General features: G+C 38.2%; 2 protein-coding genes across 4 annotated transcripts; both read left to right on the top strand.

Moving 5' to 3' along the window:
- The first annotated feature begins 14,375 nt into the window (after positions 1-14,375).
- Positions 14,376-17,030, top strand: LOC310726474 (C-C chemokine receptor type 5-like). 2 transcript variants are annotated; one of them, XR_014533774.1, is made up of 3 exons: positions 14,376-14,646; positions 15,281-16,591; positions 16,864-17,030. XR_014533774.1 is itself a non-coding variant. In XM_083542110.1 (2 exons), exons 1-2 carry the CDS (start codon positions 14,625-14,627, stop codon positions 16,327-16,329), a joined length of 1,071 nt encoding a protein of 356 aa, XP_083398236.1. In that variant the 5' UTR covers positions 14,376-14,624; the 3' UTR covers positions 16,330-17,030. The 2 variants fall into 2 exon arrangements, 1 of the variants encoding a protein (XP_083398236.1); XM_083542110.1 differs by having other exon boundaries at positions 15,281-17,030.
- A 2,036-nt stretch (positions 17,031-19,066) lies between these two features.
- On the top strand, positions 19,067-22,770 carry LOC310726445 (C-C chemokine receptor type 5-like). Of its 2 annotated transcripts, XM_083542014.1 has the most exons (3): positions 19,067-19,417; positions 20,267-21,337; positions 21,506-22,770. In XM_083542014.1, the coding sequence occupies exons 1-2, from the start codon at positions 19,387-19,389 to the stop codon at positions 21,316-21,318; spliced, it is 1,083 nt and encodes a 360-aa protein (XP_083398140.1). In that variant the 5' UTR covers positions 19,067-19,386; the 3' UTR covers positions 21,319-21,337; positions 21,506-22,770. The 2 variants fall into 2 exon arrangements, with proteins under 2 accessions (XP_083398140.1, XP_083398141.1); XM_083542015.1 differs by having other exon boundaries at positions 19,165-19,417; positions 20,267-22,770.
- The last annotated feature ends 2,699 nt before the right edge of the window (positions 22,771-25,469 follow it).

Here is a 25,469-nt window from a genome sequence, read left to right as displayed (position 1 = left end):
AACAGAGCATCTCGTGAAAAAGGATTAAAGCCAACACGGAAAAATGCAAAGCCAGTTTGGAAAATGGAAAAAGGAAAAGAAAATGGAAGGAAAGAGAAGAAGAAAAAACTGAGAAAGGAAGCTAATGGGCTAAGCGCTAATTAGCAAAGACCCAATCACCTGGAAAACAGAGCATCTCGTGAAAAAGGATTAAAGCCAACATGGAAAAATGCAAAGCCAGTTGGAAAATGGAAAAAGGAAAAGAAGATGGAAGCTAATGGGCTAAGCGCTAAAGCTAATGGGCTAAGCGCTAAATAGCAAAGACCCAATCACCTGGTGAACAGAACATCTCGTGAAAAAGGATTAAAGCCAATATGGAAAAATGTGCAGCCAGTTTGGAAAATGGAAAAAGGAAGAGAAAATGGTAAGTCTAAGCCTGATGAAGGTTTATATTAACCGAAACGTTGCAACAGACTTACCGTTAAAAATGACGTCATGGGGATCTGTGAAAAGGCAAATGTCCTGCATTAATGAATGAAATCGAATGTCCTGCATTAATGAATGAAATCAGAAGTCACTGGCTAAAATGAAAAAAGGGGAAACACCCTCCATTTAAAAGGTCAAAAAGGGAAAGGGTTGCTAACAAGGGAAAGAGAGAGTGGGCAAATGTCCACTTCTCGCTAGCAAGAGAAAGAGAGAGTGGGCAAATGTCCAGTTCTCATCCGTAAAACAAAAAAAACACACGTTTAAGGGCAATTTTCCTGCCACTTGTCACCGGCGGCGGAGGAGATGTGAGTGCTTAGTGACTTGGAGTAGGCCAGTGCACAACGTGGGCTCCGGGCTTGTCTATATCTGAGTTTCCTTACCAATCCATAGCCCTAACCCTAACCCCAACCCCTCCCTAACCCTAACCCTAACCCCAACCCCTCCCTAACCCTAACCCTAACCCCAACCCCTCCCTAACCCTAACCCCTCCCTAACCCTAACCCCAACCCCTCCCTAACCCTAACCCCAACCCCTCCCTAACCCTAACCCTAACCCCAACCCCTCCCTAACCCTAACCCCAACCCCTCCCTAACCCTAACCCCAACCCCACCCTAACCCTAACCCCTAACCCTAACCCTAAACCCAACCCTAATCCCCACTCGGATTTTGACATGGTTCCTGGAGCTGCGTCTATTTCCCCTAACCTAACCCAGCCCGTGCCACCCCGAGTTGCTGCACTTGCATGGCCTTCTGCATATTTCCTGAACTGGCTAACTTACCTGATAAGAGAGTGCCAATAATTCTAATTTCATGACCTGAGTGGCCAATTTTGAAAAACACTTATAGAGAATGGAATGTTCGATGAGCACTGTGTTTTTTGGGGGTGCCAGTTAAACCAGTGCCATTTGGGGGTGCCAGCTTATATAAGAAATGTGTAAAACTGTGCAAGAAGGCCGGATGGCTAAGCACTAAATAGCATAATGTAAAACCGTGCTAGAAGGCCGGATGGCTAAGCACTAAATAGCAGAAATACTTATAGACAATGGAATGTTCGATGAGCACTGTGTTTTTTGGGGGTGCCAGTTAAACCAGTGCCATTTGGGGGTGCCAGTTTATTAAAAATTTGTAAAACTGTGCAGGAAGGCCGGATGGCTAAGCACTAAATAGCATAATGTAAAACTGTGCTAGAAGGCCGGATGGCTAAGCACTAAATAGCAGAAATACTTATAGACAATGGAATGTTCGATGAGCACTGTGTTTTTTGGGGGTGCCAGTTAAACCAGTGCCATTTGGGGGTGCCAGTTTATAAAAAATTTGTAAAACTGTGCAAGAAGGCCGGATGGCTAAGCACTAAATAGCAGAGTGTAAAACTGTGCAAGAAGGCCGGATGGCTAAGCACTAAATAGCAGAGGCCCAATTACTTGGCAAACAGAGTAGCTTGAAGGAAGATTTAAAGCCAGCTTTCGGGAAAGGTAGGGCCAGTTTGGGAAAAAGGAAAAGATATTGCCGCCTGAGAAGTGGGGGGAAAGAGAATAACGAAAGTACTTAGATGGGAAGCTGGTGGGCTAAGTGCTAAATAGCAGAGGCCCACTCACTTGGAAAACAGAGCAGCTGGGAGGATGTTTAAAGCCAGAATGGGGATAAGTAAAGCCAGCTTGGAAAAAGGAAAAGAAAATGGAAAAAGGAAAAGAAAATGGAGAGGCTAAGCCTGATTATGGACCAACAAAAACAAGATACAAACAAACAATGACGCATGAAACTGAATAACTTACCTGATGAGAGCGTTTGGAACAGCACTGAGTATGGGGGTGCCAATGTTTTCGAGCAGTGGGGGTGCCAATAGTCCAAATTTCAGGACATGAGTGGCCATTTTTTGAAAAATAATCTAAACAAAACTGAATGTTTAATTAACACTTTTTTTGGGGGGTGCAATTTTAACCAGTGCCATTTGGGGGTGCCATTTGACAAATTCTGTCTTTATCCACTGCCTGGACAAAGGAGGGAAAGAGAAGAAGAAAAAACTGAGAAAGGAAGCTAATGGGCTAAGCGCTAAATATCAAAGACCCAATCACCTGGAAAACAGAGCATCTCGTGAAAAAGGATTAAAGCCAACACGGAAAAATGCAAAGCCAGTTTGGAAAATGGAAAAAGGAAAAGAAAATGGAAGGAAAGAGAAGAAGAAAAAACTGAGAAAGGAAGCTAATGGGCTAAGCGCTAATTAGCAAAGACCCAATCACCTGGTGAACAGAACATCTCGTGAAAAAGGATTAAAGCCAACATGGAAAAATGTGCAGCCAGTTTGGAAAATAGAAAAAGGAAGAGAAAATGGTAAGTCTAAGCCTGATGAAGGTTTATATTAACCGAAACGTTGCAACAGACTTACCGTTAAAAATGACGTCATGGGGATCTGTGAAAAGGCAAATGTCCTGCATTAATGAATGAAATCGAATGTCCTGCATTAATGAATGAAATCAGAAGTCACTGGCTAAAATGAAAAAAGGGGAAACACCCTCCATTTAAAAGGTCAAAAAGGGAAAGGGTTGCTAACAAGGGAAAGAGGGAGTGGGCAAATGTCCACTTCTCGCTAGCAAGAGAAAGAGAGAGTGGGCAAATGTCCAGTTCTCATCCGTAAAACAAAAAAACACACGTTTAAGGGCAATTTTCCTGCCACTTGTCACCGGCGGCGGAGGAGATGTGAGTGCTTAGTGACTTGGAGTAGGCCAGTGCACAACGTGGGCTCCGGGCTTGTCTATATCTGAGTTTCCTTACCAATCCATAGCCCTAACCCTAACCCCAACCCCTCCCTAACCCTAACCCTAACCCTAACCCCAACCCCTCCCTAACCCTAACCCTAACCCCTCCCTAACCCTAACCCCAACCCCTCCCTAACCCTAACCCCTAACCCTAACCCCAACCCCACCCTAACCCTAACCCCAACCCCACCCTAACCCTAACCCCAACCCCACCCTAACCCCAACCCCTCCCTAAACCTAACCCTAACCCCTAACCCTAACCCTAAACCCAACCCTAATCCCCACTCGGATTTTGACATGGTTCCTGGAGCTGCGTCTATTTCCCCTCACCTAACCTCAACCAAAACCTATCCCTATACCTAATCCTAACCCCAACCCTAACCAAAACCTAACCCAACCCCAAACCTAACCAAAACCCAATCCAGCCACTGCCGTCTGGAGCCTGTTCTGGACATCCTCTGGAATCACCAACAACTGGAAAAAAAAAGAAGAATTTAAGATGAGAATAGGAAGAAAATGGAAAGGTTCAAGATATTTTCTCCAAAATCAATTATAACAATTTAGTTGAACGCAAAAAATGGTCAACCTGATTTGGAGGGAATCTTCTAAATATGAATAATATTGTATATAATTTCATCACCTACACCACTCCCGCAGAGAGCCCCCAAAAGGTCGGTTAATGAAACACTACCTTAAAGACAAAATCCGGCGGTAGTGAATGTGGATGACATCTCTGATATTTTCTCAATTAGTGTATGTCCAACACCCCAAGGGGATACTGGGTTAACAACTCTGGTGGCCATTCCCAAGCCTCAAAATACTGTTCATAAGGAACTGTCACAAATTGTAATGGTACACCCTGACACATACAATCCCCAACTCGACCAGGAAACTGACCAGGACATTCAAATAGCTACAGCCGGTGATTTATCAGTGGACTCACTGCTATGCATCTCTGATCAGGATGTAGAGCAAAGCCCTCTACATGGGCCCCAATTGACCCCAATTGTAATGCCAGCTCCATCGCCTAGAGTATTTAAAGCTACTAGACATTTAAATGTTTCTAGAAAAATGGTAAGTTGGACGTTTTGTGCCAGAAAAAAGAACATGGTGTATTGTGGGTGACTCAAATTTGAGTAGGATTCCTCCATATGACCTGGAGGACCTACAAATTGATAGTTACCCAGGGGCCACATTCAGGCATGCGGAGGCATTCATATCTAGAGCCAGCACACAAACTGAGGTGAATATAATCATTCTGGCATTTGGTATAAACCACAGGGGACAAAAACAGAGGGAGACGGCTGTAAAACAACTCCAAAGGACCATAAAGGCAACAAAATCTCGGTTTCCTCAAGCTGCTATATGGATCCCCTGATAAATTACACCCAAAACCTAAAAAAGGAAGAAAAGACTGTGTTAATGGGATTAAATGCACACATTCAAAGGAACATGCCATACTTACATCCGCTACCAGACAATCAGTTCCAGGTCAGCCAGGATCAAATTCACTGGACGCCAAATTGTGCCAAAGCGATGTTGGAACACTGGTGTAACCACCTAAACTTCAAAGCCCTGTAAACCCAAAGAAGGGACTACAGAAAGGTCTTGAAGTGATAAATCTTTCGAAACACTTCAGACCAACAAAAGACCAATACAGTGGTACCTCGACATACGAGTTTAATTCGTTCCGTAACCTTGCTCGTATGTCAAATTGCTCATATTTCAAAGCAAATTTTCCCCATTGAAATTAATTGAAATGCCATTAATCCGTTCCAGCCCCCAAAATGCCACCCCAGTTGTTTTTGTTACGTGTTTTTTAATAAGAAAAATGTATTTATAAATGACAAATATTGTATAAAAACAATAAAAAAGAAAGTGTAAAGATATAATAAGGTTTTATTTAGTGTATTTTCCTTGGAGATGAGTCGACTTGAGCTAACGAAAACACTGGTGGTGTGTGTGTGTGTGTGTGTGTGTGTGAGTTTGGGGGTGGGGGGGGTAGAGGCAATAAGCGGAGGCAGAGGGAAAACTAGTTTTTTACTAATCACTACTGCACACTATGTATCCCTAAACTTTAAAAAATTTTACTTTTTCTTCTTTGCTTATTGTTACTTATCCGCTTGAACTTTTCCCGGCCGCAGCGTAACATCTTATTAGTTCATGCTCGTGTAATGATGAGATGGACAAGATTAGCCGATGCATACCACTTTACTTGTTTTTATGAAGATAGATTCGCAGGGTTACAGTATAACTCCCAGGTGGATAAACTTGGATTAACCGACCGCACTGCAGAACACAAATCATATAAATCGCACACAGGAAAAAGATCCAGCCCACACACTTCTTTCCCGCACTACACTAACCATAATGCATTTTACTCTAGACTTCAATACCCAGAGATAGTAGACTTAAAGAAACAGCTTTCATTTTCCCTATAATGCAACACTATCTTAATTTTCGTCACAATCTTCACTTTCTGGCTTTGATTCGCCATCTAGCAGTGGCGTCTCGAGCTCGTATGTCAAGTTTTTGCTTGCGTATCAAAGCAAAAAATCGACCGAGTGACAGCTCGTATCTCAAAAAACTTGTATGTTAGGACACTCGTATGTCGAGGTACCACTGTACAAGGTTTTAAACAAGGGCTTAGCCTTTTTTCCCCACACCAAAAATTAATAGGGACACGAAAAAACAACTCTGTCTCGACATGCAACTGTATCACAGAAGACTGTTGTTACTGTCTTATTTCAGATACAGGGGAGGAGCAGAGCCTCTTCCCTTCACTTCAAAAGCTGTGTGGACCCCTAGTCTGTCCCAGGTCCCTAATCAGGTCAGAAAAATAATCAGGGCCGATAGATATGCATTTAAAAACCTTTCGTGGAAATATTCACAAAAACTAAACCTTATTATCACGGAAAAACGGGCTTTAACCCAGCTCCAAAAGAACAGAAACGTGATAATTAAACCGGCAGATAAAGGCAGTGCGGTAGTAAATATGGATAAAGCATCCTATATTCAGGAAGCTTATCACCAACTAAGTCAGTCGTGCTACTATCGGAAACTAGACAAACCTCTATTCCAAACAACAGGCCCAGAGATTAGGAGAATACTAGTAAAATTGAAGGAAGATGGTTTTATAAACCAAAGGCAATTCACTTACCTGTTGGGACCGGACAATCCATGGCAGAGACTTTTTTACCTCCTTCCCAAGATCCATAAGGACCCTAAAACATGGAGCATCCCGTTTGAAATGGCCCCGGGCCGCCCCAATGTCTCCGACTGCGGTAGCGACACATATGCTACAGCGGAGTATATCGAACACTTCCTGAACCCCCTCAGTACCCGACACCTTAGTTACATTTAGGGCACTTACGACTTTGTGGACAAAATTCGAACACTGCACTTACCTGTACACTGTCAATTGTTCACCATAGACATAGACAGCTTATACACCAACATAGATACATTGGTAGGAATCAAAGCCGTCCAGAAATGGTTCACCAGATACCCGAGTAGAAACAGACCTGACAAATATCTATTGGATTTGTTAAAAATCAATTTGGAGCGTAATGATTTTGAGTTAAATTCGGAACACTTCTTACAAATTAAAGAAACAGCTATGGGCAAATGATTTGCTCCCTCTTACACCAACATTTTCATGGCAAAATGGGAGGAGGAAGCACTAGCTGCCTGGCCTGTTAAACCTCTACATTATTACAGATTCTTGGACGACATCTGGGGTGTCTGGACTGAGTCCAAACCAGAATTTGAAAAATGTATTACCCATTTCAACCAGTTTAATAAATCCATACGGGTCAAGTACACCATACACTCATCTGAAATTAGCTTCTTGGACACAATCACATTCAAAGGGGAAGATTTCCTATAAACCCAACAATTACAAATTGGGGTCTACTTTAAGGACACAGACACCAACGCACTTCTACATAAGGAGAGCTTTCACCCAAAACACACCTTTAAAGGCATTGTAAAGTCTCAACTGCTAAGATTCCATAGGATATGCTCTAGGGCTGAGGATTTTTCGAAGGCCACCAAAATTCTATTTGGGTCATGAAAGAAAAGGGGATATTCACAGTCTTTTCTAAGGGTTTGCCTAAAAAGATTCCTGACCTTCATAAGGGAGAATAAACAGACCCCATCAGAAAACAGTCAACTCATCCCTCTTGTTTCCACATTCTCGGCTAGTAGTACACTTTTAAACAGGAGAATCAAAGAAAATTTTGGCAAATTCATGACTGAAGGGGAAATTTTACATGGATACAGAGTCATTTCGGCCTATAAGAAAAATTGCAATTTAAAGGACTTTTTAGTTAAAAGTAAGTTACTTTCAATGTGGGCAGATAGAACTCGAAAAGAGACGAAGCATACATTTCGACCCAAACCCCACGTTAGTAATCCTAACACCAAGGAATTTTTTGTAAGCAGACCCAACTTAAGTCCACGAGTTTCCAATTGTGTTTATTTAATTTATTGTAATAAATGCAATTCACAATATGTAGGGGAAACGGGAAATGCTTTATCAATGAGAATGACTCAACATTTTTATAATATAAGGAAGGGAAAGGAGGCACACACTTGGATCGTACAGCACTTCCTAAAACATGGTTTTAAAGAAATAAGATTCATGGGACTTCAACACAACAGGAGCTGGTCCCGGAATGCCCGAAGACAAGCTGAAAAGAATTGGATCCAGAAATTGGGGTCAAAACATCCATGGGGATTAAATGAGAAGTGACACATTGTATGAACAGGAATCTGGCACCAGGATAAACCTAACCCTAACCCTAAACCCTAACCCCCTAACCCTAAACCTAAACCCAAACCCTAACCCTAAGATAACCTTGGTGAAACACTGTATTTACCATACAGTTAAATCAAGTTTTTTTCTTTCCTCTGATGTTGGATTTTGAAGCCATTACTTTAACCCAAAATCATTTTAACCCAAGCTCAGTTCAGTTCAGCACCACCCTCCAAAAGCCATCAACATGTTTATTTACAATAAGCAGACACCATGTGGACTAAAGTTCTGTGACACCTGATGTTTTCTAGCCATATGTGGTTCTTCCCCAAACTGTTACCACATAGTCGGGGACCAGAGGTGGGAAGTAACGAAGTACAAATACTTTGTTACTGTACTTAAGTAGATTTTTCTGGTATCAGTACTTTACTCCACTATTTATTTTTTAGACAACTTTTTACTTTTACTCATTAAATTTTTAAACAAATATCTGTACTTTTTAATTCTTATATTTTCAAAACAGGCTTGTTACTTTAGTTTAAATTTTTCTTTTCACTGCGCTTTCACGGCGATTTCCTGTTACTGCGCGTATTTTTTAATCCGCTGGTGTATAAAATCCTGACTCTCACTCTTTACGAAGATAAGAATCAGCGGGCAGAAGGCAGTAAGAAGTTTGGGGTTAATGTGGATGAGACAGAGGGAGTCAGTGATGAGAACATGACTGAGAACAGACACATTCATGATCATCATCATCTTTTCTCTGCTTGTGTTCTATATGTGGATCTTCAGCCTGGATACATTCACTAGGTAACAACATTTTTAATTAGTTTTGTATTCATATATATATATATATAAAGTCACTAAGTTTAAGTGCTGTAAAAAAAAAATCAGATCAATATTTTTTTCCACTTTTTTCACTTAAATCTGTCAATCAACCTCCGTTCTGATCAAAACTACAAAAAAAAAAATTTAATCCAGGATTAAATTTTTTTAATTGCCAATTAAATTAGTGACGTCACAAAAATAGGGAAAAAACACAAATATTTTATATAAAAAGTAGTTGTAAACTGGATTTTTTTTACCATTCATCACAGGCTTGGATGTGTCAAAGATTAGGAAAAAATTGACTTTTATGCATGGTTAGTTTTTTTGCAGCATCAGTTTAAATTATTTTGATGATTTTTCCCCATTGACTCCCATTATAACGGCATTTAATTGCTCCAAAATTACATTATATATGCATGCATTTTTAAAAATAATTTTTGCCACTCTTTTTAAACAAGTTATATTTGCGTTTTTTACTGTTGACAGGCAGGTGGCGCCAAGAGACCATGAAATAGAGCTGTGGAAAGAAATTTTAGTTTCCGCAATGTCGTTATAAAAATGTCGTTATAATGGGAGTCAATGGGGGAAAAATCATCAAACTGATGCTGCAAAAAAACTAACCATGCATAAAAGTCAGTTTTTTCCCTATCTTTGACACATCCAAGCCTGTGATAAATGGTTAAAAGAAATCCAGTTTACAACTACTTTTTTTTATAAAATTTTTGTGTTTTTTTGCAGAAGTCATTTTCAAAAATTTTTTGCAGAAGTCATTTTCTTACAAAAAAATCATTCCGTTAGCTGAAACACATGTAAAGTTACATCAAGTGGCTGAAAAAAGCCACCGGTCGGGTGAGGGATATATATATATATTTTATATTTATATATCTTTATTTTCATGACTATGAAAATTGTAGAGTCACACTGAAGGCATCAAAACTATGAATTAACACATGTGGAATTATATACATAACAAAAAAGTGTAAAACAACTGAAAATATGTCATATTGTGGGTTCTTCACAATTTACCCTCTGGGTGGCGTTTTGTGGGTTTTTCCCTCATAATGGCAAAACAAACTTAAATTACTGTCTTTATTGATCGTAGAGATAAAAACAATACATCATTTAAATCTGTAAAATGTCTATAATTTTATATATATAAGCTTCCTGACTTGACTTAAAGAGGTGCAGTTTCTCCGGTATCACCTCACAACTCTCCGTGTGGAAACATAGCAAAGGCTCTTAATGATGTCCACACGTCTCTGCACTGTTACAGCCTTTATATTTAATTACTGTACATATGCTTACATACATATCACATGCTGTAAATACGCTACATGTTTATCTGCACTATTTGCACAATTGCTACTTTTTGCACTTCTGGTAGAGGTCCAGTTAACAGCTAAAACAGGTAGAAGTAATAACTACTTTTTACTTAAGTACATGTCAGAGCCAAAACTTCTTTACTTTCACTTAAGTAAAAAGGTGTAATCAGTACTTCAACTTTTACCCGAGTATTTTAAAACATGAGGATCTGTACTTCTACTGAAGTAAAGGATGTGTGTACTTTTGGCACCTCTGTCGGAGACACAATTTTATCAGATGTCTTTGGATGCAGCTGACTGCATCCCAAGCCTTCTCACCTCAACTACATCACTGCCTGTCTTTACTAAAACTCTTTCTGTGGCTAAATTAGCAAAAATCTCCACAAAATCTAGTGGAACATCTCACCAGAGTGGAGCTTTTTGTATTAGTGAATAGTGGCCTACATGTAGAATGGACTGTTCAAAAGAGAAGCACATAGTGATCTCAAATGCTCAGGTGTCCACAAACATCTTGCATGTGTTTTGTTAACAAATCATACTACATACTGAGTCAATCAGTAAAAGATAGTCAGTGAAATTGAAAGGTGTCAAGTGCCTATTATTGGTAATCCGTCTCTGGAGGGAACCTGCCCCAACATGTAATTCATTGTAATCTGAATTACAATCTAAATTTAGCAGCTTGTGCGCTTAAAGTTTAAAGCACTGAAAAACAGACTTGTATGTGCTTGGTAAGGTTCAACAAGACTTCCACTAAGGCAAATCTGTCTAAATCAAATAATATAGTAGAGACAACGGAAATAAAAGACCTGCCAGAACAGAAAAGATTTAGACCATAAGGTTAGAACAATAAGCACCACCATCTATTTTCAGTATTTGGGTAATACAGATCTTTTATTTATATTATTATTATTATGTTTTTTATAAATATGTATTTTTTATATTATTTGCATTATTATATTGATAATTGATGAAGGGAAACAGAATAATAGTTGATGCTGACAGGAATGGTCTGCTATGGCTGTTTAATCATGTTATTGATCATGTGGGAGATCTCCCTTGATATTTTAAGAATAATATTTTATTGATTCACCACTCATCTCAAGTCATCACCAATTAATTTACAGTTTGCATGTTTTGTCTCTGAATGCAAAATTGGGAAAAGATGGTACATGTGTGTGGTGGCTGGGACATGGAGCACCAGACCATGATGCTACCACCACCATGCTGAAATCTGAGGGGTGTACTCACTTTTGTGAGACACTGTAGATGGAAGGCATGTCACTAGGTATTTCTAAAACCATTTATTAACTACCTATGTTTTGGTAAGGTCTCTGGCATCCTACTCTGCAGCCAAGAGAAATGCTTAAAGCAGAGAGCAGATCTAAGAAAAGGTCCCCAGGGATTATGATAAGTGCAGATGTCTGAATTAGCAAGTGATTTGGGTGGCTCAAGCAAGTTGTGTCATTGGCGGTGGCCTTTGGATCTTCTAGGAACATGCTTGTAGGTTTTGTCTGATGTGACACTGTGCAATATGAGACTGTGAAACTGAATCTGGTAAATAAGAGAGTCTGAATTGGTCCTACTCCATCTTTGGGTTTGTCAGCCTTTACTAGTACTGGCAAACTTTAGTCAGGGGATTTGACAGTTTGCAACTGTTTTGGAAACCTGTCTGCGTTATATGATTTCTGTTGCAACTGGAGTTAGCGTGCTATCCCTTGACCCAGACTCAACGCATTACAACGACTTGTATCTAAACAGTAGCCTACCAAGAAAGTTATTGTTCACTGTCCAACGCCTTCCTTTCACAACTATTTCTCTCAAGAGTTTTTCTTTAGTTATTGTCGTGCGTTTAAAAATCACCACCGTTTTTCTCCTTTATTCGTTTCCATTCGTAAATTTAATTGGTCTAATGTTATGGAGCTCAGTTTTTTTGCTTAAATTAGCCGCTTCGTTGTTTAAGCCGTGGGGTTCAAAGCGTGGGAAAAAAGTAGCGGCTTATAGTCCAGAAAATACGGTAGTTTCTTTGAGTTTGCACACCAATGGGATTTTGAACTGGTCTGGAAATGAGGGCATATGTTACAACTTTAGGAGTATTAAGTAGCAATGTGGTTAAGACATAGGGCTTCTGATCAAAACCTGAGTACTGTCAAGCTGCCACTACTAAGCCCTTGAGCAGATATAGGGTCATAAGACATGAGGGTATGTCTGATGTAGCACTGCTGCAAAGATAGAATTTTAATAGAATCAATTTTTGGTTTATCCATAGCACAGGAATTATTCTACATGTAGAGATGGACTACAACAGGGTGAAAGCTGAAGAATTGTATTGGAGTGCAAAAGCCAAAATGTAAACAGAAAAAAGGAACAAGAAATTAACCACAGAGTTTTGAGCCAAAAAATGCAAACATAAGGAAAAAAGTCTGAACAAAAAGTTGAGAAAGAAAGAAGGGGATTGGATGACATTTGTAGGGCTGAACAAGAAACATCAAAAAGAGAAACTGGGGAACAGAGCAGCATAAATATATACAACACAGAGAACTAAACTGGAACTGTAACACACACACACACACACACACACACACACACATACATACACACACACACACACACACACACACACACACACACACACACACACACACACACACACACACACAACTGTGTGTTACTGAACTGTTACAAACCTGAACACAAAAACACTCAATACTCATTTAAATTCATACACATCTATGTCTACAACCTCACCCATATTATATTATAATCATATTACACTGTTTACATGCTGTTCTGCACCTCTTGATTGCTGCTGTTTCTTTTTTGCACAACATTGTGTTTATGTTTACAAACACACTCATGTTTACAGTTTTCTCGATTTGCACATTAAACTGTATAACATATTATACAGCAGGTTTACTGGTCAGTGCTATTTTGTGTTGTGTGTATTTGTCCTACACTGTCCTATGTTGTCTGTTTGCACTGTCTTTTGTCTGCACTGTTTTTTTTTTTCTGCATGCTTTTTGTCTGCACTGTTTTTTTGTGTCTGCACTGTTTTTTTTGTCTGCACTGTTTTTTTTTGCATGCTTTTTGTCTGCACTGTTTTTTTTGCATGCTATTTGTCTGCACTGTTTTTTTTTTGTCTGCACTGTTTTTTTTGTCGTCTGCACTGTTTTTTTGTCTGCACTGTTTTTTGTCTGCACTTTTTTTTTTCTCTGCACTGTTTGCACCCAGCAGCATACGATGCACTTTATTTGGCGAGGACACATACTTTAGTCCTTAGCTCTGTGTTCTGTTATGTTGCTCTATATTGTGTAATGTAGCTCTATGTTGTTGTTGCTCTATTTTATCTATGTTATATAGCACCAGGATTCTGATGAAAAGTTTCAGTTCACCGTGTACTGCGTCAGCTACATATGGTTAAAATGACAATAAAAGCTTCTTTACTTGACTTGACATGGGTAAGGTGGCAGACAACATGGGAAACAATGGGGACTTGCAATTGCCAAAACCAAGTTGGGATCCATGCTTTTAAAAATCATCACTTCTTTGAGCATAGCACTGCGTTCTGAAATGAGCATTTCTTGGGTGGTTTAGGTTCTCTCTACATACATTAAGTCTATGGTGATTGTGGGACAAGGCGACTCTCATGACAGTGAAGGACCAAGCTGTGATTTTTCTCTGTTAAACTGGACATTAAACAACAAAAACACCCTCTGCAAGTGGTTAAACAATCTCCATCATTACCAGGTCCTGTAGAAGTGCAGTTGGTGCTGCTAGGGAAGGAAAGAAGATGATTGTTTCTTATTTTATGGAGCATGTGTCTTGGTGAATTAATGCATATTGTGACACATAATTGTGCCTGGAAGTGAAGCTGGTTATTAACATTCTGGTCTCATTAAAAATGAGATGGTTTGAGTTACTGTTGTTTTTTTGTAGGACTGGAACCCATTAAACACGTCATGAACAATGTACCACGGCATTTGGAAGGATTGCCATCATACAAATGTTGGTCGATAAGAAGTCAGTTACATTGTGGATCTTTCCTGAAATAGACTGTGGATCCATGAAGGATGAAGGTCTAAATTATTATGAATAATCAAATACTCCTTGGACTCACATCATATATCAACTCAGATATCAAGTTAAACAAGTTTATTTAAATTCTCTGTCATAATTACGGTCTTTGTTGCCAATTAAACATTCTTACAGTTTTACAACAGGTTTTTGAAACAAGATATTCTGAGGAAGTTGCATGTTCCTAGGAATTGCATGTTCTTGTTTTGTTTTACATTCTGCAAACATCTTGAAAATAGTCAAATTCTCAGAATATTTTATATCAAAAGAGCACAACAAACCAGTTATATGTTTTGTTTGCCATTTATTCAAGTACATGAACCTAAGTTCAACAAACCCCACCTCAGGGGTGGGTGGATTAGCTCAGCCTCGTCTTATGACAAGTTACACTGTTTACATTTACAATCACTTTCAGACGATTTGTGAACCATGGAGATCGACCAGAACACAAGTAGGTACATTTCTGTTTTGCTTTAGTAATCTTTACTGATCATTGTAAAAATGTGTCTAAAATGTTTTTCAGCATTTAGTGACAATGTGTGACCAAGTAGTGGCTTTCAGTTTCTATTATATTTGCTGACTGCTATATTAAAGTTTAGAGTAGATAGACAGATCACATTACAGTAAGTACAAGCCCTTACCATTGAGCTAACAATTCCCACTATCATATAATGTAGCATTATAGCTAGTGTCCAAAAACTACGTTAAGAAATATTGTAATACCTAATTCTAAGTCTTTTTGGATGCATATTCAAGAAAATTCAAAAGCAAAAATTTGTTAACAATTTGAGTGACAATTTGACTACATTTTTATAGCCTATGACTTAGAGACTGTTATACCTGATTTCCCCATCATTATTGCATGTATTCATTAATTGTGAAATAATTCAGTAAGTATTATTATTAGTAAAGTATTTATCTATGAACCTCTATCTAACAGTAGAGGTCACATCATCAGTATCTGTGCCATGTTTATTTGTATATCCATTAGATTATAAAAATGCCAAAACAACCTATGTATGAACTTACAATAGATGAAGTTTTTTGTAACAAGTTATAATGAAACTCTTTTCTTCCATAAACAGCTTACGACTATGCTGAGTATATATTCTATGATTTAAATGCTGACAAATTCCAGACTTGCTCCCAAATCAGTGCAATGGGCTTCAGCCAAACCTTCCTCCCTACCCTCTACAGCATCGTCTTCATCGTGGGCTTCATTGGCAATGGCTTGGTTCTGTGTGTCCTGGTCAAGTATTACAAAACATCCACCATGTCAGATGTGTGTCTCATCAACCTGGCCCTTTCAGACCTCCTTTTCCTGATCTCACTGCCTTTCTGGGCTCATTACGCTGCCGTCTCTGAGTGGACCTTCGGGACCAACATGTGCCATGCAGTGACAGCCCTCTACACGCTGGGATTCTATGGAAGCATCTTTTTTATGATTATAATGACCTTGGACCACTACATTGTCATTGTCCACCCCAATTGCTCTATCTTCATTAAGCACCGGTCTGTCAGAGCTAGCATAGCTGTGGCTTTGTTTATGTGGGCACTTAGCTTAGGAGCTTCTCTGCCAACCATAATTTTCTCCCAAGCAACAAATGAAACAAATGGATGGACATGCAGAGTGGAATATCCAGGAGAAACAGCATGGAGGCAGTTCTCTTACATTGAGATGAACCTACTCGGTTTGATTATTCCTCTCTCCGTGATGGTGTTCTGCTACTCGCGTATCATCCCCATCTTAATGCACATGAAATTTCAGAAGAGACACAAAGCTGTTAAGCTCATCCTGGTCTTGGTCATTATCTTCTTTCTCTTCTGGACGCCCTACAACATCGTCATCTTTCTGATGTTCCTGCATCACTTGGGCTACATGAACACATGTCAGTGGGAGCAGGACCTGAACATGGCTATGCAGTGGGTGGAAACCATAGCGTTCAGTCACTGCTGCCTCAACCCCATCATCTACGCCTTTGTGGGGCAGAAATTCAGGAATTTCATTTTAAATATCTTCAAAAAGTGGGTTTCAGTTTGCTTTGGTCAATGCCCAACAAATAACAGTAAGATCTCAGAAAGGAGCTCGATGCATTCACACTCCTCAGTGATTAACAGCACAAAACTTGTCTAACTTTCATGCACATCAGTATTAATTATTAATCATAATTATTAATCCATTGTTAAATATTATTAGGCTAAATACATGGTTTTTTTGTAATCTGTTTGCTATTTTGTGTACATGCACCTCCATTTTCAGGAATGTCTAAGGATTAGTCTAGGGAAGGATTTAATTTCTGAAATGTACCAACAGATGGCGCTGCAGCACAAAGCTAAAACATTTTAATTCAAAATAACATGTAAAAAGTGGATCTGTTCATCAATCGTTTAGACATGTAACTTTGAATATATACAGTATTTTATTATTGTCTAGAAAATGTTAGTAATATATGGAGCCACTAATGGCATTTCAACAAAATTCTGTCATAACGTCACATATTAAAAGCATAAATGAATTTATGCCTGCAGATAATAAAGGCTAGTGAATAAAAGAAGGAGAACATAGTTAAGTCACTTCAGGTTATAAGATAATACATTGAGCTGACAAGAAACTATTCTGAGACCATGAGTTAATGAATTCAGACTATGACATCCTTTGGGGTTTAAGATGCATCCTGTAATGTATTTCTCACCAGACCTTTGTAGACAAATCTCAGGACGTCACCATGCGACTGAACCACTCTAAATCCCATTTTCCACAAAGGTCTGATGAGTACATGTGTTCATCCCTGGCAAAGCTGTGGCTTAGACCATTATAAGTTTCATACTTTCCCATTTGGGGTTTGGCCCATTTATTGTTGACAGGAAACCTTGATCAGACTTGTCCTTGAAAAAACTTATCTGATCTTAACTTTATATAACTTTATATGACTATGCCCCAAATTATCACTTTTTTTCTGTGAATACGCACAAGCTATCACAAGTTATATCAGAGTTACACTTTTCACCTTGTTAGAAAAGGTCAGCATGTTTTTAATAGTTATTATAGCTCATACTCTGTAAACAGCTCACTTTCTGTTGAATCCTTTCCTACAATAAATCAGTGCAGAAATGTGCTCAAGTGCCATTATTCAACCAGTAGTGGGAGAGAGTGGTACCTGATGACCAAGAGTTAAGTCTCCATGACTTACAGATAGATCTGCTCAAAGTGTTTCAATGAAAAGGAAAGCAAAAAGGAAAGGAAAGCAGGAAAAAAATGGAATAAAAAAAAGAACATATTTACTGTAGTGTTTCAGCAGCTTTAGTGTTTAAATCCAATTAGAATAAAGTTTCAGCTCTTTTGGTGCTTGGACCCCTTTCAAAAAAAGGAAAATCCAAATCAATTCAACTAATGTAAAAAAAGAAACCAAATAAAACTAAAGCCAGAAACACTGAACTGTCAGTCCCCAAAATGATAACCAAGACTGAATATATATCTAGAAGAAAATTCAACCAGTTTGATAACTACAAAACAAAACATTAGAACTAATCCTAATCAGCATAAAGAGTACACAAACAACGACAGTCACAAGTGAAGCTCTCATATAAAAAAACAAAAAAAAAATTGACTTAGACTTAATGTTGTTCAAAACAACAAATTACACTATTGAACTGAGAATGTGAAAGAGAGGTACATAAACAAACAGGTACTGCACAAAAAACCATGCTACATGAGGAGTTACAAGATGCTGATATAAATATGTATTTAAGTCTGCATAATTAAAAAAGTGTGTTTTAATCTCGACTAAGACTGTCTGAGTCCTGGACATGAACTGAAACACTGTTCAAACACTGGAACAGTCTTAGTCGAGATTAAAACACATATTTGTTAAGTCAAGCTGTTTTAAATACATTTTACTTCGATTAAGCAGCGGATATGGGGATAATTTGAAGCTCTATTGGCAAATCATTTTGTTACACAACCAAGACTGTTTGGAAATCCACAATTTTGTGTTTACTTCTTACAAAAAAAAACACTTTATACACCGGTCAGCCATAACATTAACATTAACACCACTGAGCATTGAAATGAAAGATATTGCTTATCTGATTACTATAGAATCTCTCAAGTGGTGGGATTGTATATTAGGGATAAGAATTTATACAACATAAAGCAGAAAAAACCAACCAAAGGTAGAAAAATATCAGCAAAATAAACAAGGGTTGATATTAGCACTTGAATTGAATGGACATGTACTGGCATGAAAGCCTTTCCTATAAACGTTTCCTGATGACTGTGTAACACAGTAAATTTTCTTTTAAAACCACATTTAAAGCTGCTCAATCACACACATGTTACAGTTCACTTGCCCTAGCCCTAACCCAAGACAGAATACACAGTAATTCCCCGTTTATGGCGGTTGTCATGTTCCAAAACCGTCTGATAAATAAAAAACCGCAATAAACAGACGCCACACCAAAAGTGCTTTTTTATGTACAAATTACTGTATTGTATTAACACTTTACTTCATTTTATAATTAATATATTTTAATTAAAAAATTTAATTATTTCAACAAAAAATTAAATCTCCATAAAAACAATTCTCTATTAGTGTTTTGGTCTGTGGTTCTCTCCGCAAGAGACCAGGAAAATCAGACAAACTTATTATTTATGTGGCAAATGCAATTCTGCAATAAACCAGGGTGCCAGATTCCAATCACGCTAAAGTGGGGGATTACTGTATAACAGACAACCAATGCAATCAGATTTTCCAAATCCTGTACTAAATCTTTCAATGACTAAGTGTTTGTAATTGAACAATTAGACATTTTTTTTATCATTTCAAGGTCGACTTAAACTGTTAGTTTAAACCCTAACCCTATTTGGCTCATTTAAAAAGGTGCAACTCACCCAGCCAGGGTTTATTCCCACCCTGTGCCTAGTGATTGTGGGAAATATATGGATCCACACCACTCAGACCAAGTGTTTCTGAAAGACAATTAATAGAAAAATTTAATCTAATTCTTCTCTCATTACTTGAAAACACTCAATGTTACAAGCAGTTTTATTCTGCTAGTAGCCATGACATCACTGCTCTTTCAGAAGAAAAAAGCTCCACCTCAGAACATCACGGCATCAGAGCTCAGCCCTTGTAGCAAATATAAAAATAGACACACCCTATATTCTCAATCGCTCTTGGATCACTGAATCATGGCAACGATTTTCTACAACATGACAACAAGTAGGTGCATATTTTCCATTTTGTGAATTTGCTGATTGTGTAAATACTGGGTGCTTTAAAGTAGACTGCTGAAAATCCTTTTCACACAATAATGAAATAACCGTAATGCACCAAAGTTTTTATAATGATCAATACATATTCAAATCATTAGCATATCAGGAAATTGGAATTAGATACATTTTTACCATCTTGTTAACTTCAAATAAAAAAAAAATGAATTGAATTGTTTTACAGAAGTTAATAAGTCACAGCATCTGTTCTAAATTCATTAGCTAAGTATTGATTACAAAATGACACAAAGTTACATCTGATTGATCTGATTTTTGAAATTAAGCTTAAGAAAAAAATAAAGCTGAAAAAAATGCAAAAAAACTATTCATACAAAAATGACCCAAAAATATTTTTTCCACTTTAGTCAAGGATTAAAATGAATGAATGAATGATTAATATTTTTCAGACGCATCATATTTGCTGCTCCTTGTAGATGGGGTTCCAGCAAAGTAATAAAAGCTACTGCTAGTGATTTAGTGTGGTCCTTAGACTGGCCCTGCTGGGGAAGCAACACAAGTCTAGGAAGTAAAAGTCCTAACACATTTTTCATAGGTGAACCTGCAGAAGGATCGCCTCCTCCTCACCTGATGTCCCAAGATTGAAACATGTTTCTCTGTCTCTCTCTCTCTCTCTCTCTCTCTCTCTCTCTCTCTCTCTTTTTCTCTCTCTCTCTCTCTCTCTTTTTTTGTGGGGGGGGGGGGGGGTCGTTTTCTTTCACTGATGTCCCACAGAAAAACATGTACATGTACATAAATTATCAATTGTTTATGCAATGAGTTTTTTTCCCCCCATAAACAGCTCAGGACTATTCCGAGTATGAAGACATGAATATAAGCAAGTTCAGACCCTCCATTAACAACGTAAATGAGTTAAGAAGAGTCTTCGTCCCTACACTCTACAGCATCGTTTTCATCGTGGGCTTAATTGGAAATGGCCTTGTTTTGTGTGTCCTGTTCAAATATCGCAAAACATCCAACATGTCAGATGTTTGCCTCTTCAACCTGGCCCTTTCAGACCTCCTCTACCTGATCTCACTGCCTTTCTGGGCTCATTACACTGCCGTCTCTAAGTGGATCTTCTGGAGCTTCATGTGCAATACATTGTCTGCACTCTACATGCTTGGATTCTATGGAAGTATCTTCTTCATGATCCTCATGACTATTGAACGCTACACTGTCATTGTCCATGCCCATAGGTTCCTGTTTCTCAAGCACCGGTCTGTCAGAGTTAGCATAGTGCTGATTTTATTAATTTGGACACTTAGCTTAGGAGCTTCTCTACCAACCATAATTTTCTCCCAAGTTAAGGATGGATTAAATGGGCAAACCTGCAGTGTGGAATATCCAAAAGAGACAGCATGGGCATCATTCTCTTACATGCAGCTGATCTTCCTTGGCTGGATTATTCCTCTCTCAGTGATGGTGTTCTGCTACACACGTATCATCCCCATCTTAATGGACATGAAGTCGCAGAAAAAACACAAAGCAGTCAGACTCTTGCTGGTCTTGGTCATTGTGTTCTTCCTCTTCTGGACACCCTACAACATCGTCATCTTCCTGAAGTTCCTGCATCACCTTGGCTACATGATAAAATATGAGCAGGACCTAGACATGGCTATGCAGTGGGTGGAAACCATAGCGCTCAGTCACTGTTGCATAAACCCTATCATCTATGCCTTTGTGGGGCAGAAATTCAGAAATTTGTTTCTGAAGATCTTGAAAGAGTGGTTTCCTCTTTGCTTTGGTCGATGTATAACAGTTGACAGTGGCTTCTCACAGAGGATGGACACTGTGTACTCATGCTCCTCAATGATGCCCAGCACAAGAAAAGAATCGAGAGTGATTGCTTGATATCAACAACGTTTACAATGTACATTTTGCCTGCAAGGAACTATCTATAAATTTGTTTTACAAATAATCATTTAACGATAAATATTTAATCAAGTACAAATCAGACAATGTTGTAGCACTCTGAGTAGGACCTGAGTACGATCTCATGGAGCAGCAGTCCCCAACCTTTTCTGAACCACAAACCAAGACATTTTCATACTGTTGTGTATGTTGAAAAATTATATTAAATGATTTTAAATATTAATTTAGGTATTACATATATAATGGAAATCTAACTCAAATCACCACAATACACAATCAGTGGGAGTAATTTATTGATGTATAGAAATATTGTCGACTGAAACACGTACTGGAAATCGGCATGATGGAAGTCATCATTAAAAAACACACTCTGCAGACTGCTAAAGTCAATAAAAAATATTTATACTGTCTGTGCTGCTTAGTACCAAGTGATCCATGTCCCCGTTGGGGACACCTACCCTAAAGGAGACAACCAGAGAACCCAATGAGAAAAAGTCTAGAAGGAATCAGATTCAGCTGAGATATTCTTTCTATATTCTGCTGCATTGAGGGCTTGTGTATCTCTTTCCTGTAACTGTCATCCACATGAGGTTCTTCATAAATGCATGTACTTAGCCAAATGTTTTACTGACCAGAAAGAGTCTGTGGATTTGTTTTGCCATACATTCTGTATATGCAGATATGACATTCTCTGTCACATAAAGTGAGGATAAGTGCATGCAAGTGCAGAAAATAATTATAAGGAAGTGCAGAAATCCAAACAAAAGACATGAACTCTAAGTAAGAAAGAAAGACAGTGGACTGTAAAAATAATCATGCAGAAACAATGAGCGCAATAAGTGGTAAAGTTATACACAAACAATACAGTATATGCTAATTACAGTGACATGAGATAGGAGTGAGCCATCAGTGCAGTGGCTGTTGGTTAATGTAGTTTCTAGGGTTAATCTTGGCATATTGTTATAAAAACACAACACACGAATCAGTTTTCGTTCCAAAGTTGACGTGAGCTCATTGTTTCTGATATATTACTCTCAATACAGCATACACATGTTTGATGCAGAAACTGAAATACTGTGCTTACTGATAGAGTTATAGGGACATTACAGTTATACAGTTATAGATTCACTATAGTAATAGTACTATTATATGCTTCCAGTTGGGATTACAGTTCCACTTGCAGGTACAGAAAGAGGTACAGTTAAAGTACAATATGATTGCAGGTGTTGTTATAGAACAGCTACTAATTACCATCCAGTTGTGAAACATACAAACATTAATGTCTAAATAACTGGCAACAAAAGTGAGTACACCCCTAGAAACATGTCAAAACTGTGTCAATATATTTGTAGTTTGCTAAAATTATCTGATTATACTGATTCAGTCTTCATTTCAATGTATAGAATTTCTAGCCAATAAAATCATCATAAAACATAAGTGATCATAATTTCTCTTTGATCATTTCTTAACAATTCCTGCTTTACAGGTCTGAAGAGAGCAGCCTAGTGGCACATATTAGTGGATTTACTCTTGTCTGCATGGTTCCTGTCCCAACACACACATATCATCTAGGAAGAAATGACTAATCTCAAGTGTGATCTAGATGAATACAGCCAGTGCACTTGGAGGATGAATTATAAGCCACATAACAGACTTGTGTTGTTTAATGGCTTTGAGATTCATTAATCCAAATTCAAATCTTATATTTACAGTATTATTAAAAAACAACCATGTTCACATTAAATCAATGACCAGATTAACCACAGCTGGTGTTTAAACATTTTTGTAAAATCTGGCATTAGACTTGAATATACATGTATTAAATACCATTACACACCATCAGCTGTTACACCATTAAATCCATTATCACTTTTCTTTTCTATTACAGAGTGTGTTTGTGGTAATCTGGAGGCTTGATGTCCTAATCGTCCATATTGGAGTCCCTTAGTAGATACAAACACGGTCCATATTTTTGTCAACCAACATGAGCCCTATTGGTGTCCAGTAGATACCAACATGAGCCCTATTGGTGTCCAGTAGATACCAACATGAGCCTTATTGGTGTCCAGAAGATACCAACACGAGCCCTATTGGTGTCCAGAAGATACCAACATGAGCCTTATTGGTGTCCAGTAGATACCAACATGAGCCCTAATGGTGTCCAGAAGATACCAACATGAGCCTTATTGGTGTCCAGTAGATACCAACATGAGCCCTAATGGTGTCCAGTAGATACCAACATAAGCCTTATTGGTGTCCAGTAGATACCAACATGAGCCCTATTGGTGTCATATGAAGGTTTTGATGTTTTTTGACTGATAACCTGCAATTTGCACAGATTTATTTTTCTGTTGTTGTTTGCAGTGACAGAATGAAGACTCTAAGTGAATGGCGATAGCTAATTAGTGCATAGTGCTAAACATGCCCTGTATTATATTTAAAATAATCAGCAATTCAAGCAACAATCACAGATGACGTCCTAAATAAGTGAAATTAAACTAAAATCCAAGAAAATATGAGATAATAATAAAAAAATTATTTTCTCTGTAAATTTTAATGTATATTCTTAATGTTTACCAGTGTGTATTAACATGCCCAGTCTTTTGAAATTAAGAAAGGCCTTTCTTGCAGGAAAGAATTTAAGATCACAGCTTCAGGACATATTTAAAAGCTGCACTTCAGTCTTGTTAACTTGCATAATCTATTTGTAAGTAAATCATCCTACATTTACAGCATTTGGCAGAATCCATTATCCAGAACGACTTACAACTGAGCAGTTAAGGGTTAAGGGCCTTGCTCAAGGGCCCAGCAGTGTCAGCTTGGTGCTGGGAGTTGAACTTGTGACCCTTTGATTCAGAGTTCAATGCTTGAACCACTGAGCTCCCACCTTCTTACATCCTGCATTTCCTAAAATTGTTCGTTTACAAAGACACCACCGCACACTTTCGCTGAAAAGTCACAACTTGCCAACATGCTATTTTATTTCTCACTCAAAGGCTGCAATTCTGTGAAAACTCCCTTGTTTCCTTCAAACATGTTTTTTTTTCACAGTGTGTCTGGGAAAACCTGAACATCGACTGTGTTCATTACAAGGACAAACATCTTACTGAAGATGACTGAAAGAATCCATCCGGTTTTTCAACACACAAAATGTTTGTAGTAATAACTGACTAACCAGGGTTAGGGTTAGGGTCAGGGTCAGGGTTAGGGTAAGGGTTAGATTTGGGTTTAGGGTTAAGGTTGGGGTTAGGGTAAGGGTTAAGGTTGGGGTTAGGGTTAAGTTCAGGGTTAGGGTCAGGGTAATGGTTAGGGTAAGTGTTAGGGTTAGGGTCAGGGTAAGGGTTAGGGTTAGGGTAAGTGTTAGGGTCAGGGTCAGGGTAAAGGTTAGGGTGAGGGTTAGGGTGAGGGTTAGGGTGAGGGTTAGGGTAAAGGTTAGGGTCAGGGTCTTACTACTTAACCCAGTGTTATGGTATAAAAACAGATATTTAGAAAAGTGCAACACCATTTTTGGTAATACATGTTTTTTTGACGTATTAAAAGTGTAGCCTGTATAATATGTATACTGTATAATACCCAGTTGGTCTAAATAAACTATTATAATGGTCTGTTCTTCTTGCAGAACAGTGGCAAGGAAGCTCCCACAATTTCCTTTTTATTTCCTATGAACCTGAATATTTGTTTTAAAAATGCTGATATAATTGTGTTTAAACTCTATTAAAACATTTTGTTTACTTACTCGATCCTTTAGGTTTCCAGTTAAGTCGTCATGTAGACCAGGAGTCTCCAACTTTTAATACACCATGGACCAGTTTTGTTCTGAAAATATTCCCACAGGTCATTCTGATTATCTTATTTATCATCATCTTCAAACTTCTTGTTGATGGCAGGCTTTACATATTTATCTTTACATCCTGTAGATGTTTATTCATGTAAAAGCTAATAAAACAAATAGTTTTTAGAGTTAGAGTTTGTCAATTAAAAACCAAAAGAAAAAATACCCAAAGGTGAGGATGAGGACAAACACTAAGCATTTTGCTTATCATTAATTATTGATAAATGTCATCAATACAGTTTCCAATATAAATCTGTATATACAGGATAGTCCTGAAATATCTGATGAGGTCTTTTAG

The sequence above is a fragment of the Silurus aristotelis genome (assembly GCF_946808225.1).
Source record: "Silurus aristotelis genome assembly, chromosome: 1".
Lineage (NCBI taxonomy): Eukaryota > Metazoa > Chordata > Actinopteri > Siluriformes > Siluridae > Silurus > Silurus aristotelis.
The sequence above is the reverse complement of the archived record's forward strand: the minus strand, read 5'-3'. Positions and strand labels throughout refer to the sequence as shown.

Coding starts and splice junctions, on each gene's coding strand:
- LOC310726474 (XM_083542110.1), top strand. CDS start 14,625: ATGGAGATCGACCAGAACACAA. Junction 14,647..15,280: donor GGAGATCGACCAGAACACAA/GTAGGTACATTT, acceptor TTCCATAAACAG/CTTACGACTATGCTGAGTAT.
- LOC310726445 (XM_083542014.1), top strand. CDS start 19,387: ATGGCAACGATTTTCTACAACATGACAACAA. Junction 19,418..20,266: donor TTTCTACAACATGACAACAA/GTAGGTGCATAT, acceptor CCCCATAAACAG/CTCAGGACTATTCCGAGTAT.